Genomic DNA, 19,350 nt, shown 5'->3' with positions numbered 1-19,350 from the left:
CCTTTGCCCATTATAGCATTCTTCATAGAGCCTGCCCCAGGCTGACCATACTGTTAGAAAGGAGGTCTACATCCCTTCTCCATCTTTCTTTGATGCCTCCAGTGAGAGTGACTGTCCACTCTCGGCACCCTCTTCCGGGGAGAGCCGGTTTCAGGCTTCCCTTCTCCTGCCTTCTCTCCTTGTACTGACCGAGGTGGCCAGTAGGAGGCGCTCAGCTTCCCGCCCCTCCCCTGCCTGTGACTCCTGGTCTTCTGCCAGTGGTGGCCAGGTTCTTTGGAGCTCTAAGCAGGGAAGCCAAGGTAGAATGTGACCTGAGAGCCTCCAGCTTGCTGAGTGACTATCAACTCCCTTACCTTTTCCACCTCTTCCTCTTCCAGCTCTTCTTCCTCTTCCTGAAATCCATGCTCACATTCAAGGGAAGGACCACTCTACTCTGCGCCCATTTAAAATCACAGCTTTCCACACTGGGGGCAGCCTGGCCCACTCTGTGCTTCAGATTGGCCTGTGCCCCCTGTGTGACAGGCCAGTGGCTTTCCATCCTGGGATTTCCAGGGCATTAACAACTACAAGCAGCTTTCATCTGAGCCCTTTGGGCTAGATTGTCAGAGACGATAAACCTGGTCAAGGGGTGGGAGGGGTGGATCCCTGGGCTTCCCCAGATGATAGCCCTGCCTTGTTTGCAGCTAGACGAGACAGAATGGTTTTGGAATGAGCCTCCATCTCTGGCTGTCCCAGCGTGGTTTTCTTCCCACTGGCCTTTTGTTCTCACACCAGTTACAATGGCCCAGGCTGGGGAGGTATCCAGCTGCCCAGCTTCTCCATTTGCCCCACTTTTGATTGACCTGATTATTTCTGTGCGTCTCCAAAGCTTAGGCTGGATCCATTAAAATAGAAAGAGGCTTGTCGGACGCTGTGCTTAGTCTTGCTGAAGAGTTTCTCCTGTCCCTTTACATGAATACATTTTTTAGTTGAAAGAATCTGCATGGACATACTGGAAAGAGGGACCAGTCTGTCCTTCAGCACCTTGTCTACCAGCCCCCAGCCCCCAGCAGTGCCACTCTTCCTTGCCACCTTACACTGGTGTGGGAAGCCCTGGTGTAAACAGATGAGGCTGTTCGTTGCTGGAAGTGACCACCCTGTACATCCAGGCAGGCACCTCTGGGCCCCATCCACAGACACCTGAAGTCTGGGGCCCGGGCACCTCTGCACACCCATCTCTTACCTGTGGTAACCCAGTTGGCAGGCTCTGCCACTGAGCCCTGAACACTATGCCCAGGAGGCCACATGTGGCCTTTCTAGTGAGTTTCTTGCCTGAACCACCTCAGCCAGGATTCTTGCATTCCTGTGTCTTGTCTTCCCCCAGCTCCTGGCCTCCCTAAGCTCCTCAGGCATGCGCAGTCTTTATGTGTATCTTATAGCCTTACATGCATCACACCCATTGTTGGCCTGGCATTTCTTGAGTATCCTCCAGACTCCGCCTCTTGCTTGAAATGTAGGACCGGGACAGTGTGCTGTCCTCGGATTGTTGACTGATGAAGGGATGAAAAGAATTAACCAATTTATTAATTTAAAAAATTTTTTTAATCTTTAGGCTGTGCCGCATGGTATGTGGGACTTTAGTTCCCTGACCAGGCCCGGAACCTGTGCCCTCTGCATTGGCAGCATGGAGCCTTAAACTGGACCTCCAGGGAAGTCCCCTGTGCTCAGGCTCTGAATCCACCTGCATTCCCAACACAAGCGGCTGAGGGTCTCTTCTGACCCTGGTTCCCTTCCTTGCATGTGAGCGTCTGCTTTTTCTCATTTGAGTTTGTTTATAATCTCACCTGGAGTGGGCACTTTTGACACTCCCTCTCTACCCTCCCTTTCTTCTTCCCCTCTACCCCTGTTAGAACAGAGGCCTGGGCGCCTCCAGATCTGGGGCTCCTCATCACTCTAACTCAGAAACCCAAGGTTCTCCCAAAGTCATGCTGGGCTCCCAACACAGCCCTTTCTTGCACACTATTCCTTCTGACCAAGGGCATTCTTCAGTCTAGTGGAATTCTTTGGAAAGCCCATTGAGTCTTTGTTCTACAGAGGTTTTTGTTCTGTATTATATACCTTTTTCCTATTTTCTTCCCTAAACTGATATACTCCCTCATTTTTCGTTTCTGGTAGGTTTCAGGTTTAAACTGATTTTTTTTTTGGGGGGGGGCATATTTTTATGTTCCCTCCTCCATCCATTTCTCTTTCCCATGTCCCCTTGCTCTCTATCCAGTATGGGGGGTGGGGAATGCAAGTGGGGGATCAGAAAATGAGCAAGTGCTCAGAATTGGCTTACATTAATCTACTGTAGCTGTGATGACCACCTACGTGAGACATCCTGCAGTGTGTCATGTCACCCACTGCCTGAGCAGCAGGCCTTGACACCCCAAAAAACAGCCATCAAGGTTTTCTTCTCCAGAGACCTGGTTTAACAAACCGCATCTCTGAGCCAATAGCATATTTTCAAGAGTTGTTAATGATTTTGATCTGGTCAATGACAGAGAACAAGTAGATTTTGATTCCTGAGAGAGGAAGAAACAAAATTGGTTTTGGTTTGTTGGCTTGTTTTATAAATGCCTCATTATATTCCACATAGAGCTTCTTCAATTAAGAAAATTAGGGATTTTTTTTTTAGTACCATATCTAGCTGAAAACTGCAGCCTCCTGTTTGAAAGCCTGCCTCAGCAAACTGTGGCTCTCTGCTTTGACCTTGAACATGTAGTCATGTAAGTGAGGGGTTGGATAATCGCATCTGGGACCACTCAGACTTCAGCATAATCACTCATTATGTATTGTCCGCAGCTACTGCTACCTTATCAGCTGAGCGATGCAGCCTGCTCCCGTGCGTCGTGCCTGCTGTATTGATAAATCATGACGCATTTTCTGTTTACCAATCCAGCATCCTGTTTCCATCTTGGATACTGAAAGAGAAGTCATGATTCTGCTTGTTCATTCATGAAGGAAAGTGATTGCTTTAAAATCATTTTTTTTTTTTTCACAGAAGCCATACTTTAATCCAGCATCACAAATTAGTCCTTCCTAACAATAGAAGGCTCGGAGAAGGCAATGGCACCCCACTCCAGTACACTTGCCTGGAAAATCCCATCGATGGAGGAGCCTGGTAGGCTGCAGTCCATGGGGTCGCTAAGAGTCAGACACGACTGAGCGACTTCACTTTCACTTTTCACTTTCATGCATTGGAGAAGGAAATGGCAACCCACTCCAGTGTTCTTGCCTGGAGAATCCCAGGGATGGGGCAGCCTGGTGGGCAGCCGTCTACGGGATCGCACAGAGTCGGACACGACTGAAGCAACTTAGCAGCAGCAACAATAGAAGGCTAGATTTTTGAACAGGGGACCTTTGTGGGACCCCCAGCTTATTTCCAAATGTGTCTTTTGTAAAAGACTGCAATCTTCCTCTTCTTGCCATAGCTGGCAGAGCTAAAAAGTGTGGTACCTCTTGCACAAAGCGTAGGTCCCTAAAAGCAATAGACCAGCTCACCATTTATTCAGTACCATTTCAGGTTTTCTTGCCAGTTACATCAGTCAGTCATTCTCAAATCACTGGAGGTGCCATGTCCACCAGGAGGCAGAGAAACTGAAATGAAATTATTAATTCTTGAGGAGTTTGAGGATCAGGTAGAGCTACTCAGGTGGAGTGGTTACATGGTAGACTGGAGATGTGAGATGAGCTAGAGCTTGTGTGAACGTTTCTGAGCATCCAAGCAGGATTTTTTGGTATTTTCTGAGCAACTACTTTATGCCATACTCTGCCAAATGCTTTTTGTTTAATCTCATTTAATGAGGAAGTCACAAGAAACATCAGCCTCTTTAGAAAGCTGAGTGTTAGAAGCAGACCTCCTAAGATAAGGAAGTGAAACATTTCCCCTATTCCTGGAAGGGAACTCAAGTAGCTATATTTTTTTCTAAAAAGTAATTGCAGATTACTGAGGATTTTTTATGTGCCAGGCATTGAGCTAAGCACATTATATACATCATGTCATTTAATCCTCACAAAAGCCCAAGGAGGTAGTGTTCTGGACCCCACTGTGGGTATCTTTTGCTGCATAACAAACAACCCCAAAGCTTAATGATCTAAAATGGAAACAGCCATTTGTTCTGATCACATATCTATGACGTGAGCAGGAATCAGCCATGTGTGCTTTCTCTATTCCTTGTGGCGACTGCTTGGGGCTGGAGGACCCCCTTCTAGACAGCTTCCTCACATGATGGGCAGCTGTCAGCCACGAGTTCAGCGGGGGTGTTGGCTTCACTCCACGTGTGCCTGCCTCTCCACAAAGCCACCCAGGCTCCCCCACCACATGGAACTGGGTTCCCAGAGCAAGAATTCCAAGCAGGATGGAGAAGCTGCCAGTGTCTTAAGATGGACACAGCATCACTTCTTTCGTCTTCTGTTGGTCAAGCAGACACAGAGCCTGCTCAGGTTCAAGGCGAGGAGACCAAGGTCATAGCTCTCAGTGGGTAGTACCAAAGCATTGGCAGTCGTCTTTATCCTACCAGGATCCCAGAAAGGTTAGGTGCTTTGCCCTGGACCACACAGCCAACATGTAGACGGCTCCCCTGTGCTCTGCTTCTTCTAGATCCTGTGACACTCCCAAGTTGGCCAGAGTACCTGACTAACCTCAGTCCAGAATTCTGTTCCTTTTCCTACCATTAACCCAACCTATGGTATTGATGCCCAGTGAAGCAGATTCTAGAAACATTCCTAAATCACTGCTCCGGTATTTGGGGTTGACTTCAAAAACATCCCTGAAGGAATCCTAGGCTTGAGAAGAAAAGACCCAGAGCTATGTAAGAAGCATCTTTGGATCCGGGAACGATGGTTGTGTCTGTCATAGTGTAGCTTGTGTTCTTCATCTTGTGTTGTTCATGAGTAGAAGTTGTCAGACTCCAACCAGTGAACCAAAGCCTGCCACCTGTTTATGTGTAGCCCTTGAAGAAAACAAAATGGTTCAACATTTTTAAATGGTTGAAGAAAAAAGCAAGAAGAAAATGTAACAGTCGAATAGTTGCAGCAGAGACTGTGTAGCACACAAAGCCTCTTACAGAAATAGTTGACCTCTGTTCTAGAAGACAGAATCAGGACTGGGTGAGCGGAGCTAGATTTCATGTCTAGCATAAGGAGAATTTTCTGTCTAGAGTTGTCCATATGCACGAACAGTAGCCCTCAGCTGAAGGCCGTGCAGGCAGAGGGCTGTGTGCCTAGGATGCTGCTGTCAGTGGTGTGCTGGTAAATGCATAAAAACTGGCTCTCCAGGCAAGATAAACCCTGACATGTAATGTTTGTCTATTTCTTTGGTACAGATCTCGCTATGGTCAATTTCTAGTTCTGACATGATAGCCCTAAGGATGGAGTTGGGAAGAGATGCACATAATTGGCTCTTGGAGTTCTAGTTCAGGGAACTGGGAATTGATACTATGTAATGCTGTCCTCCGGTAGCTTCCAGCCCAGAGAGCTTCAGGGGTGCAAGGAAGAACAGCAGTGCAGGAAAAGCTTCTGCCATTCCCTCTGCCTCTCTGGGCTCACAGGCAGCCGCTGTTAGTATCTGCAAGCACAGGAAGATGAAGTTCCATGCCCTGAATTACATAGCTGCTACAAACACTTGCCATTTCACTGCCACACATTGGGTTTAGAAAATCTTGATTTCTACAAAGAGTGAAAAGTTGGACTGCATCCAAATTGAGAACTTCTGTTTAAGAAAACGTCACTTTAAACAAAGTTAGAAGGTAGATGACAGATTGGAAGAAGATATTTGAAAATCTTAAGAGATCCATATCTCGTGTCGAAAAGATGTAAGGAATGCCTATCAATCATTTAAAATTAAAGCCAAAGACAGTCCAAGAGAAAAATGGGCAAAGGGTGTGGACAGTGTATTTCCACTCAAATATGAAAGGCTGATAGCATATGAAAGATGACTAATCTTTCAGTACGTAAGAGTACTAATCTCACTACTAAGCAGGGAGATGTGGGATAATAATGGGATTTCATTTCATCCATCAAACTGGCCCGAAGTCATGACACCAGCAAGTGAGGCTGTGATCCACAGCACATTCATCCACTGCAGCTGGAAGAACGTAAAACATCCGTGTTCAAACTGAGGTTCCTTCTACTTCCTCTTGTCCCGAACCCCGCCTCCTCCCTCCCTCCCTCCCCAAAAGTAAAGATGGTCCCAATTCAACTTCATGATTTTTCAGTTTTATGATGGTGTGGGAACAACAAGCATTCAGTAGAAACCATCCTTCGAAGTCTGAATTTTAATCTTTTCCCGGGTCTAGTGATCTCCCCTGATGCTGGGCAGCTCCCAGTCAGCCACACGAGGGGAATCAACAGACACTCTTATTGCATATTGTGTTTCATGTTTCAAATCGCATCATGGCTACAAAATAACCTCTGACCCAGAAATTCCAAATCAGGCTATGTGTCCTATGGCCTAGAAAAGCCCTCACATTTTCAGAAGAGGCCAGGGACACAAAAATATTGTTGCCTTGTAGTTTGTGATAGTAAACAATTGGAAACAACATAAAGCCTCTCAGTTGGGGGAGTGGCTGAGTGCATGCTGTTGTAAACATTCCAGTGAGTGCCAGGCAGCAGCGGAAAGGAGGACCCCGGAGCCCTGTGCCGACCGACGGGCATAGCTGAGCTGAGATTAACAGTGTAGAACAGCTCGTGCTGTCTGATACCACTTATGTTCTTAGAGTGTTGATGAGAGAATGCTGTGTAGTCCATAGGACATATATAGAAAGTTTCAGGGGGCTAAGAGTCGGACACGACTGAGCGACTTCGCTTTCACTTTTCACTTTCATGCATTGGAGAAGGAAATGGCAACCCACTCCAGTGTTCTTGCCTGGAGAATCCCAGGGACGGGGGAGCCTGGTGGGCTGCCGTCTATGGGGTCGCGCAGGGTCGAACACGACTGAGGCAACTTAGCAGTAAGCCCACTATAAGTTGAAAATGCATTTAATACACCTAACCTTCGGAGCACTGTAGCTTAGCCTGGTCTCCCCTAAACATGCACAGAACACTTGCATCAGCCTGCAGTTGAGCAGTTATCTTGAGCTAAAACTAATTATTTTACCTTCCTCTTCTCACCAGAAGCGGGAGAAACAGTTGAGCATTTTGTAGATATGATGGAATTTGGAACATAAAACACAATATGCAATAAACACTGGTAACATGTTACGTTATTGAGTACTGGCTGTTTCCACTGGGCACAGCTGCCCTGCCCAGCATCATGTGTGAAGATTGTACCTTTTATCAGTAGCCCCGGGAAAAGACTAGATTTCAAAATTCGATGTAGAGTTTCTATTGAATGCTTATGGCTTTTGCACCATCATGAAGCTGGAAAATCATAAATTGAATCGGTGTGATCTGTACTTTTGGGGAAGGGGAGGGACAGAGAAGACCAGGACTGAGGAGAAGGGGAGAGAGATAGAAGGAACTTTAGTGTTATACATGGATGTTTTAATTTTCCTTAAGGCAAGTATATTCATGTATTTCTTGTATAATATTTTCAAGAGACCAAGTTAAAGTTCAGTCCTCCCTGCATGGAAGGGTTTCTGTGCCATCTACCTGGCTAAGCCCACATCTACCAGGTTGGCCAACAGGGGCATACCTGGGAAGGGGCATGTGAGAATGGTGATCACTTTGGCCCATGAGCCTGAACTTCCCTTGAGGACTCTTTTACCTCCACCAAGGTCTCAGTGTTCCTTAACACTTTTGCCTAACCAAGAAAAGGCTGTTGTCCTTAACTTCCTGTTGCTCAACTGAGACTGGCCAGGAACGAGGGAACTGGAGTCACACTGGATGGATGGTGTTGGACTGGGATTGGCTTCTGCCACCCTGCCCACCTTCCCCCTCAAGGCTCTCATCCCAGTGCCCCGGGCAGCTCTCAGGCTGGACTAGATCCCTCTGTGTCCAGACCCAAGGAAAGTGAGCCAAGGCTCCCTTCCACCTTACCTATTTCATGTCTGGGAATCCACCTCTTCCCCAGATTACGGGCCCTAGGAATGTCCCCCCATTTCAGGAAAACTCTTATGTTTAACTGCAGGCGAGTGTGTGGCATCATTCTACTGTTAGCATGAGAGCTGCACGAGAAGTCCACGCCTTATGATGCCATTTTGACGAGATACACAGAGAGTAGCTTCGAGGGTTTCCTCACCCAGCTGCCTGTGGCCTAGAGTATCGAAGGCCCAGGACAGCTACGTGGAACACCGACACACTGACCACGTGGCCAACAAGCTTACCCTACGTCTTATCCCCATGCATCCCCAGAGGTGATAATAGGTGTTGTTCCTATTCTGTAAACAGATGAACTGCGCCTCAGAAAGTAACTTGCCCCATCTGAGGTCACAGAGTCCAGACTGAAACCCTGCCTCCAATGCTTTTTTTAACTTGAGCCATGTTCTTTCTTCCTTCAGGGATTTCATTCTAGAAACATTCAGAAGTCTTCCTGTTTTGGGCACAACCGCCCTGGGTGAAATGAAAGAGCACTTCCTCCATGAGTTTTGAGTGCCAGGCATTCTTTTCCATGAGAATCCCCAGAACTCTTTTTAAGTTCTACTTGAGTTGAAGTAAAAACAGAGAACTTATTTGCAGATATGGCTTGCATTTTTGGATGTAGGAGGCAGGACTAATTCAAGAGGAGGTGTGGAGGTTGGGAACTCCTTTGATATTATTTATGTGATTTGAGGCAACAGTCTATAATCAAAGAATGGTGTTGTCAAACCCCTAATCTCCCTTGACCTTAAATTCACAGCTGTTTCACAGATGCAAAAGGAAGATATTGTACCACATCTTTGCTTTGAGTTCTCCAGCTTCAGTTTTGCATTCCCCAAAGACCTCAGTTACCCAGGGAATTTAAATTAGTGAGAGGTGAGAATGTGAAAACCCTTCAGGACTTCCCCTAGATTAACAAGAAAGAGCATTCAACACTTGGTAATGACCATGGAGCATTGCTTTTTAATTTGAGGTTTATTTCAAGGCAGAGCTGAGAAACGGTTGGGTACTTCCCCTCACACCTTCACACAGAGTCCACCAGGAGAGCTGGTTTTCCAAAAAAGAAGCATCTCAAAGTCTTGGGGAAATTACTTCAGGATGGGATCAGATATGCATTTTTCTCCAACATTTTCTGACTTGAATTTAAAAGTTTTTTATAATAATGCATGAATGAACCCCTCCTTCATAAGAGAATCTGAAAGCAAGACTAACAAAAAATATCAGCGGATTCTATTTATCCTCCCTTTCCGTTGCATCCTCTCCTTTCCCTGAGTTGCTTTAGCCATCCCATAGTATTTTGTTGCAGCCCTGTGAGCAGTTACTACCTGTTATGGTTTGAATTATGCCCCCTGCAAAGAAAAAAAAAGAAGAAGATATGGTGAAGCTCTAATCCCTAGTACCTCAGAATGTGACCTTATTTGAAAATAGGGCCTTAGCAGATGTAACCAGGTTAAAATGAGGCTACTGTGGTGGGCTCTAATCCATCTGACCTGTGTCCTTATATAAAGGGGAAATTTTAGGCATAAACACAGACTTGCAGAGAGGGAAGATGATGTGAAGACACAGAGAGAAAGAAGGCCATGTGCAAGCATAGGGTTTGAGTGATGTATCCTCAGCCAAAGAAAGCCCAGGGTTTCCTTTGAGGCAAACCTCTGAAAACTAGGAAGAAGCATGAAGATTCCCTTATGGGCTTCAGTGGGAGCAAGGCACTGCTGACACCTTGATTTCCAGCTTCCAGAACTGTGAGACCATAAATTTCTGTTGTTTGAAGCTATCCAGTTTGTTTATGCAGCCCTAGTAAACTAATCCAGCTGCCTATACCTAGCCCTTATCAAATATCCATGTAGGATAATTAAGAGTGAGGATTTCTATTCGTCTCTCTCATAGTTAATGTGACATTATATTTTCCAAAGATGGCTGCAACTTCCTCCCCTGTCCTCCATGTCCATCTGGACACTTGAAGTTCCCCCATCAAGAGATGAATCCTAAATCTCCTCCCCTTGAATCTGGTCGGGCTGTGACTCCCTTTTGATGCTCTGTGACTTCTGAGGCAGCTTCCACCCTGTTTCTAGAGCACTTGCCCTGGAGACCTAAACTGCCATGCAAATAGTTCACTTGTCTTGAGTCCGCCATCCCATGAGGAAGTCCAAACTACCCCAAATGGAGAGACCACACAGAGACACAAGACTATGCAAGACTATGTGGAGAGAGATGCCCAGACAATCCCAGATGTTCTGGCACCCCTGTAATTTCAGTTTCAGCCACTGATTGCACCCCCATGTCAGACCCTGAGCCAGAGCTACTGCCCAGCCCAGCCCTTCCTAGATTTCTGATCCATAGAAACCTTAAGAGATAATAATAGCTGTGTTTAAAGCCACTAAGTTCAGGGAGATTTGTAACACAGCAGTAGGTGACCAGAACAGTTAATGTACTCTGTGCTTTGCTTTGGTTGCTTTCCTTTAATTAAAAAAAATTTTTTTTTAATTGGAGGATAATTGCTTTATAATTACCCTGGTTTCTGCCATACATCAACATGAACCAGCCACAGGTATACATACGTCCCTTCCCTCTTGAACCCCCTTCCCATCTGCTGTCCCATCCTACTCCTCTAGGTTGTCACAGAGCACTGGGTTGAGCTCCCTGTGTCACACAGCAGAGTCCCCCTGGCTATCTGCGTTACATGTGGTAACATGTATGTTTCTATACTGTATCAATTTGCCCCACCCTCTCCTTCCCACGCTGTGTCCGCAAATCTGTCTCTATGTCTGCATCTCCATTGCTGCCCTGCAAATAGGTTCATCAGTACCATCTTTCGAGTTTAATTTAAAAAATGGATTGCATTTTTACTCCTGACTGAAGTGATTTGTATTTAGAGCAAACAGACTACAACCACAGCATTTCAATGACTTAACCTAATAGTACTTATTTCTCACTCAAAGTCCAGTGTGGATGCTACAGGTTGAGTGGCTCTCCTACAAGCATTAACTCAGGGATCCATATACTTTCTAACCAATGTCTCTGTTGTTTCTAGTCCTCCTTGGGGTCCTCTGCTGGGTTGTCTGTGTTCAGGTAGCCAAAGAGAAGGGGGAAAGAAAGTGGAGGATTGCGTGAGATATTTCAGGGGCCAGGCCGGAATGTGGTGCACTTCATTCTGGTTCATGTTGCACTGGCTAGTCTTCAGCTCAAGGGAGCTGGAAAGTGCAGATTAGCTGTGCAGCCAGGAGGAGAAGGTGAGCGTGATGGAAGCAAAGCTCGGCTCCATTCACACATAGATTCATAGAATCTTATATTATCAGAGCTGCAAGGGACAGGAGATAGGCTTCTCCAGGTGTGGTCCACCAGCATCAGGACCCCCAAGGGACTTGTTAAAATGCAGGTTCTGGGCCCCCACCTGCTGAGCCAGAACCTCAGGGAGTGGTTCTAGGAAACTGCATTTTTCCAAACCTCCCAATTCTTGTTGTGTATGGTAGGCTAGAGAGTCACTTACCAGTTCAACTTTCTCATTGTACAGACACCCAAGTTGAGGTGCAGAGAAGTGACGTGACCTCCATTCTCTTTCTGTCCACCCACAGCCTGAGGCCAGAGCAGGAGTGGGGGCCTGTGTGCTGAGGCCCATCCAGTCCGCTTGCCAGGCCACCTCCCAGGGCTCTGTGTGATAGCCAGCCAGGCCCCCGATGGTGTGCCCTGGCAGAGCATACTCAGTTCCTGAATGGCCCCCAGTTCAACAACCACTCAGACTTGCTCTAAGCCACCAGCATAGAAATCCAATCCAACACTGTAGAATCACGGCATGTGCCTTGAAAAGCCTTATCAACTTATAGTCAAGAGTCCCTTAAAGTTTAGATTATGACCAAATCTGGTCCAAAATCAAGTCTTGTTATATCTTGGACAATTCCTAATAAGAGTCAGGGACCCTGAAGAATGTTTTACTTTAGAAACTGGAATCCTATAGTAATTTCTCTTAGGTCACTCTGAAGGCCCACCTCATCATTAAAGCTGGAACATGTCCTGATGACATTCAGATACAGTAGCTTCAGGGAAGGCGTTGGTGTTTGATGAAAGTCATGAGGAGGAAAGTGAACCTTCATATTTTCCAGAGCTCTTGATGAAAACAGCCTATGCTTATTAACATGCATTCCACACAATTTCTATTATGATGCTATAATTTAAAACACTGACTCAAAGCCCTAATAAAGAAGGTGAAACTCACTTTCTATATTTACTGTACAGATTGCTCTTCCCCTCTCTCCATCAATCTTCCTCCTCTTAAGCAAAATGTACAATTTGGAACAAAGAGTGAAAATACTAGGGTTTTGACTGATCTTGTTAACAGTATTCTGCTGTGCAGCAATGGCATTGTAAGCATTTGAGTTCTGGCTCAAAGCATGCATGTGAAAGTTTATGTGAAAATATCAGGTCACTTTCTATCTTCTGAGTTTAGGGGAACAAGCAGGGGGTAAATTAACAAGGGATGATTATCATTCTTCCCACCCTTTGCTGGAATCACTTAGTTTCAATTATTTTGATTATTGATTAAAGATTTTGTAAGTGGAGGCCCTTGGCTAAAACATCAGCCTTCCCATACTGGCATGAAGGAGAATGAGGATATAGGGGAGACCTTCAGGGCATCAGGAAGTCAGTGATGGGTCCAGGTGCAGTGAGATGGGGTCCAGGTCCTAACCCTCCTGATGTCTAGCTGAAAGATTTGGCTCCCAGCACAAGTGATGGTGTGGACCTCATTGTGAACAACACAGAATTTGAAAAGGGCCTGAGAGTAGATGGAGAGGTTGAGGGTAGATGGAGAAAATCAAAGATGACCCCTGCTTCCTTTCTCACAGCATTGTCACTTTGCTGTCTGCTCCCTCACTCCAGGGTTGTTCCCGGTTCTCACTTCTGTGGTCAGGAAGCACTGTTAGAGTTAAGTTACTTAGGACATGACGACTGAATAGGGCATGAGGTGGCCAGCCTTTCGAGGTAAACCTGATATCCATTGGCTGCTCAGAGGAAACAGACCCAGTCAAGATGGGGAGTGTTCCAGACAGCTACTGCTGTGTAACAGACTACCTCCACATTTAGCAGGGTGCAAGGCGTGTTCCCTGGGAAGCAGACTCTGGGCTGGAGTAGAATGTACAGGATGTTCCTGAAGAACTGCTCTTAGAATTAATTCTTCCAAGGGAGAGGAAGGAACTGTCTTGCAGCTCAGCCCTGGCTGACCCAACGGAGTTCTGGAGCCAGAATGACCCTTGAGAGTTGCCCCAAATTGGGCTGGGACGACCTGGCTTCTATATCAGGGGTGCACAAACGAGCATGTTTTCCACATACAGGTGGCCACCTGTTTTGTTGTTGTTCAGTCGCTAAGTCATTTCTTGACTCTTTGCGACCCCATGGACTGCAGCACACCAGGCTCCTCTGTCCTTCACTATCTCCTGGAGTTTGCTTAAACTCATGTCCGTTGAGTCAATGATGCCATCCGACCATCTCATCCTCTGGCACCCCCTTCTCCTACCTTCAATCTTTCCCAGCATCAGGGTCTTTTCCAATGAGTCTGCTCTTCATATCAGGTGGCCAAAGTACTGGAATCTCAGCTTCAGTATCAGTCCTTACAGTGAATATTCATGATTAATTTCCTTTAATTTTTTGATCTCCTTGCTGTCCAAGGGATTCTCAGGAGTCTTCTCCAGCACTACAATTCAAAAGCATCAATTCTTCAGCGCTCAGCTTTCTTGATAGTCCAACTCTCAAGTCCATACACGACTACTAGAAAAACCATGGTTTTGACTATATGGACCTTTGTTGGAAAAGTGATATTTTTGCTTTTTAATATGCTTTCTAGGTTTGTCATAGCTTTTCATCCAAGGAGCAAGCACCTTTTGATTTTGTGCCTGCAGGTATGGTCCTCACTGATTTTGGAGCCCAAGACAAGCCCACTGTTTCCACTTTCTCCCCATCTATTTGCTGTAAAGTGATGGGACTGGATGCCATGATCTTAATTTTTTGAATGTTGAGTTTTAAGCCAGCTTTTTCTTTCTTCAACTCTCCCTTTCACCTTCATCAAGAGGCTCTTTAGTGCCTCTTGGCTTTCTACCATTAGAATGGTATCATCTGCATATCTGAGGTTGTTGATATTTCTTCCAGAAATCTTAATTCCAGCTTGTGAGTCATCCAGCCCAACATTTCACATTATGTACTCTGCATAGAAGTTAAATAATAGGGTGACAACATACAACTTTGACATACTCCTTCCCCAATTTTGAACCAATCTGTTGTTCCATGTTCAGTTCTAACTGTTGTTTCTTCACCTGCATACAGGTTTCTCAAGAGACAAGTAAGGGTTTATGTAAATAAAATTTTATTGGAACGCAGTTCCACTCTTCATTTCCATATGATGAAATGAAGAGTGGATAGAGTTGAGCAGTTGTGACAGAATCTGTATTACCCATAAAGCCTAAAACATTTAGTATCTCACTATTTCTAGAAGTGAGTCGACCTCAGGTTTATGTTGCCACAGTAGCCATTGGCTGTGGGCTTCCAGGGAAAGAACAAGACCCTGGACAGCGGTTCTGCAGCAGAGATGAGCCCTGCTGGATGAGGGCTTGGGGCTATGCTGCTTCGATCCACAGCATTGGGGAGAGTAGGTCTTTGCTCAAGGAAAATGTGGGCTGAGTTCATATGATGGTGTCCATCATAGAGAATTAAAATGACCATTGCATTTAATGGATCAGGAATTCTGGAAGGACTCAGATGGACAGTCTAACTTCCAAGATTCCTTCCTTGCTCAATGCTTCTTTGCCTCTTTCCCTCTTTATGAGTCATCTCATCTTCCAAGGGTTTCTCCATGCTACAGGGTGATTTTAGGATCATCACACTTACAGGAGGGATTCAGGAGGTGGGATATGGAAGCCCTGGGCCTGTGATAAAGCACACCAGAGCTGACACAGCATCACTCTGCTATGTCTAATTGGTCAAAGCTGTGATGGATCTGCCCAGATTCAAGGGGGTGGAACCAGACGCAAGATCACAGCTCAGAGAAGGAGGTGGGAGATGCTGTTACACCATCTCCGGAATGCCTCACTGGACCAGATCTCAGAGCTGTTTGAACACGTCCCTTCCCTTTGAGCACATCAGATTTCCTCTCCCAGGAGAAATGGCAACCCATTCCAGTATTCTTGACTGGAAAATCCTATGGACAGAGGAGCCTGATGGCCTACAGTCCATGGGATCACAGAGAGTCAGACACAACTGAGTGTGTAGGGAGTGGATTTGAAGGGGGAGAGGGGAACAGGCAGGAAGGGGATTTCATGTTGGAGCGTAGGTGCATGGATCCTTCCTTTATAATAGTACCAGGCTACTTCCTACACCTCAGCCTCATGCCAGACCTGCCTGCCATGGGCTTTATGTATATTTATTATCATAAACCTTCAAAACCCTCAAAGTAGTAAGTCCTGTTATTCCCATTTGATGAAAAGAATGAGGCTCAGCACAAAGGAATAACCTTTTGGCCACAGAATTAAGATTTGAGTGTGACAGGCTGACTCTGGCCCATCTCTCCATCCTGGAACCTGCAGTGTCTACCTAAGGGGTGGCCGTGCAGGCCGGAGAGCAAAGAAGCAAAAGGACCGTAGAGTGACTTTCTCAGCATTAGGTGGTTCACAGTTTCCCATTTTTTCCTCCTTTTTGTTCCCTATAGTTGAAGGAGTCCCCCTCTCTGTTTTGTTGGTTTTAAGAGGAATAAAACAAAAAAGTGAGAAGCAAAGGGCTCCATAAAGTTGAGCAGGGAGCCAGTGTGAGGCCCCATGGCCCAGGGGAGCAAGACTGGGAGGGTGCAGACAGTGGTGTTATCAAGGGCCACACCAGGCCCCTGCCCCCCAGGCAGGGCTCAGGCTCTGTGGTTTGCGGCAGAAATGCCCTCGGGCCCCAGGGGTGGAGGAGTCACTTTGCCCTCCCCTCCAGATAAACATCCTCAGGTATAAGCCTTGAAACAGGAGGACGTCATTAACACTTGGAAAAATAGTCCTCTGTTTTTAGTGTGCTAAGAATCACACTTGAGCCTTCCCGGGTGGTGCTAGTGGTGAAGAACCTGCCTGCCAATGCAGAAGGTGCAAGAGACGCAGGTTCAACCCCTGGATCCGGAAGATCCCCTGGAAGAGGGCATGGCAATACTCCAGTGTTCTTGCCTGGAGAATCCCATGGACAGAGGAGCCTGGAACACTAGGGTTGCACAGTCAGACACAACTGAAGCGACTTAGCACGTGCGCAAGAATCACCTGAGGTGCTTGTTTAAAATGCTGCACTCCTGGTCCCCCACTCTTGGAAACTCATGCAGCAGGTTGGAAGTGATGCCCCAAATCTGCATATTTAAAACACCCCAAGCCATTCTGCTGCCAGTGGCTCCTGAGCCAGGCTACAAAAAACATGGACTTGGAAGGTGAAGGGGCAAAATCTCAAACTTCTTTTGTGAAAGCAGCTTGTTTGTCATTATAGTTTAATCTCACGAGCACCAGTTTTCTTATTCTGGATGTAGATGTGGTAGGTATGTTTATGGAGCTGTCTTGCTGAAAGAAAGATAATGCACACACAGTTATGTGCATAATTGCAGTTAATTATTGTGTTGTGAATGTATGGTTAAACTCTATAAAGATCAACTTATAAAAACTCTTATTACAAGTTCTCTGTTATTTGCCATTAATCACTACTGTGGATTTTTTTAGGGGAGTTTCTTCATTCATCTACTTAATTAAAAAGTTTTGTGTTCTTGCTGTGTGCTTGGCCCTGTGGGAGGAGTGGGGAGCACACATACAGTGGGCCCACAGCCGGAGGCTGACCACTGCTCTCCAGGGATTTACAGTCTGGCCAAGGAGACAGATTCGATAAATCCCCAGCAACCACAGGCATTTCAATTCTGTGTATGTTTGTGATTTTTATAAATATGAAAGTATTTTCATAGATACAAATACAGAATATACAAACAAACACTGATTGTCAGGCCATAGGTTGTAATGTGAGTGTTTTGTTGTTTTTTTTTTTTAATTGACTAACATACAGATTTTGAAGTTTCCAGGTAGTCTCTGACTGGGCTAGGAAGATATATCCTATAAATTCTACACGAAGTTGGATTGTAGGGTTTTTTTTCCAATCAGTGAGTTAAGACTTCACATATGAATATGTTGAATAAGATGTCTGAAAGACGCATTGATTTTTTTTTTCCATCACATTTCTGCTCCTCCCCCATTTGTGAACCTAGCAGATTAGGAGAGCAATACCCAGCTGCTTTCAAGCACAAGCATACCTGAATGCAGAGTTGTCATCCAACAATGAGAAGCACAGAGAATTCTGATTCCTTGCTTAGCAGTTTCAGCATGTCCTCGACGCTTATTTTCTTGCCAGAAGTTTGAGTGTGCAAATCGTCTTTGAGAAAACAAATCAATAGGAGACAGAAGCTGTCATCAGTAACCTCTGCTTCCTGGTTTTCAGCGTTGCAGGTGGTGAGCTGTTTGACTTCTTAGCTGAAAAGGAATCTTTGACTGAAGAGGAAGCAACTGAATTTCTCAAACAAATTCTTAATGGTGTTTACTATCTGCACTCCCTTCAGATTGCCCACTTTGATCTTAAGGTACGTTGTGTGGTGTAAACCAGATGAAAGCATATGCATATCACAGCACTTGTTTGTTTGCTGGGAAAAATGGAGGCACCCAAAAGAGATACATGTATTTTTTTTTCCCTAGAGGGGTTTAACACATAACAGTTATCAGTATAAATCAGCAAGTGTATAATGCATGCTTACTACAGCAGTTCCTAACCATTGTGTGGAATAGAGGCTTAGGATTAATCATCACATTCTAGAATTTTCTTAGGGAAGAATTGAGGGCTCTTGCCAGCCAAGTCTTTAAGCAAGGGGGCTGCTGTTAGTTATGAGATATTTTCAGCCTGGAGTAGCCACTGGCTGCTCCATTTCTCTCTACCTGTGGTTATTATCATATAAGATGGAAGGTATTTTAATCTCTACTCTCTTTCTTGATGCAAAGGCTTCTGGGCTGACTCTGTCTGGCAATCAATTAAGCCAGACTCTGAGACTGTCTACTTGGGGTCTTTGTTGACTAGGGGCAAGGCATTATCAGCAATAAAAAAAAGGGGGGAGGGGGCAGGTCATACTCCCACCCATCACAGAGGTTATGGTCTCTTTGGGAGGGGAAGACATCCATATGAGCAACAGAAGTGACAATGTAAGATTCAGGGTACAGTCCAAAACAGTGAGAAGATTATCACCAAGCAGTGTGTGGTGGATTGCCAAGTGAATGACTCCTGTCATTGGAGCTAGGATAAGATGTAAGAGAAGGGAAGATTTTCTCCATATTTACTGTAGCAGAGCTGTCAAGACCACATCTGGATCCCCCAGTACTCACTGGCACACACCCCAAAGACTGCTGCTGGGAGCTGGAAATGCCAAAGCATAAATACCCACTGAAGCAGCTCTTAGCAGTGGACCTGGGGAGATAGTGGATAAATACCCCAGCTTCCTTGTGCTTCAGTTGGAAAATTCTGAGTGCTACCATTTCTCCCCGAGTCTTCCAAAGAGACTGCTCCAGTCACCCCCACCTTGATAAGACACTTTATGTCAGCTTCCTTCCTTCTGTCTTCCCATTCGCTGCCCTGGGGTCCCCTCCCACTTAAGCCAAATCCCTTTCTGGATCTGTTTCTGGGAGAACCTAAACCAAGGCATTTATTTTTCCAGGTGTTCTCTTGCAACCTCTTTTATCCCTACTTTTTGTTGTTTTTTCAGGAGAGAGGAAGAACTACACTGCCATCTTGTCCTCAGCATAACATATGATAGTATTTTTTTTTTTTTGGATTGTGGAAAGATAAACACAATATAATATTTGCCATTTTAACCACTTTAAAGTATGCACTTAAGTGGCATTAAGTCTATTCAGATAGTTGTGTAGCCATCAGTTCAGTTCAGTTCAGTCGCTTAGTCGTGTCCGACTCTTTGCGACCCCATGAATCGCAGCACGCCAGGCCTCCCTGTCCATCACCAACTCCCGGAGTTCACTCAGATTCACGTCCATCGAGTCAGTGATGCCATCCAGCTATCTCATCCTCTGTTGTCCCCTTCTCCTCCTGCCCCTAATCCCTCCCAGCATCAGAGTCTTTTCCAATGAGTCAACTCTTCGCATGAGGTGGCCAAAGTACTGGAGTTTCAGCTTTAGCATCATTCCTTCCAAAGAAATCCCAGGGCTGATCTCCTTCAGAATGGACTGGTTGGATCTCCTTGCAGTCCAAGGGACTCTCAAGAGTCTTCTCCAACACCACAGTTCA

The 19,350-nt window shown here is 45.7% G+C and overlaps 1 protein-coding gene across 2 annotated transcripts in view; it reads left to right on the top strand.

The window, feature by feature from the left end:
- DAPK1 (death associated protein kinase 1) overlaps nt 1-19,350 on the top strand; it is a 211,786-nt gene that overhangs the window by 133,045 nt on the left and 59,391 nt on the right. For both annotated transcript variants that reach the window (XM_070375366.1, XM_070375367.1), the window contains exon 4: nt 17,509-17,647. In XM_070375366.1, coding sequence (XP_070231467.1) covers nt 17,509-17,647 — 139 coding nt within the window. The remainder of the gene's footprint in view (nt 1-17,508; nt 17,648-19,350) is intronic.

This window comes from Bos mutus, chromosome 8 (assembly GCF_027580195.1).
Source record: "Bos mutus isolate GX-2022 chromosome 8, NWIPB_WYAK_1.1, whole genome shotgun sequence".
Classification (NCBI taxonomy): domain Eukaryota; kingdom Metazoa; phylum Chordata; class Mammalia; order Artiodactyla; family Bovidae; genus Bos; species Bos mutus.
Note: the sequence above shows the minus strand (reverse complement) of the source record. Positions and strands in the feature narration are given on the sequence as shown.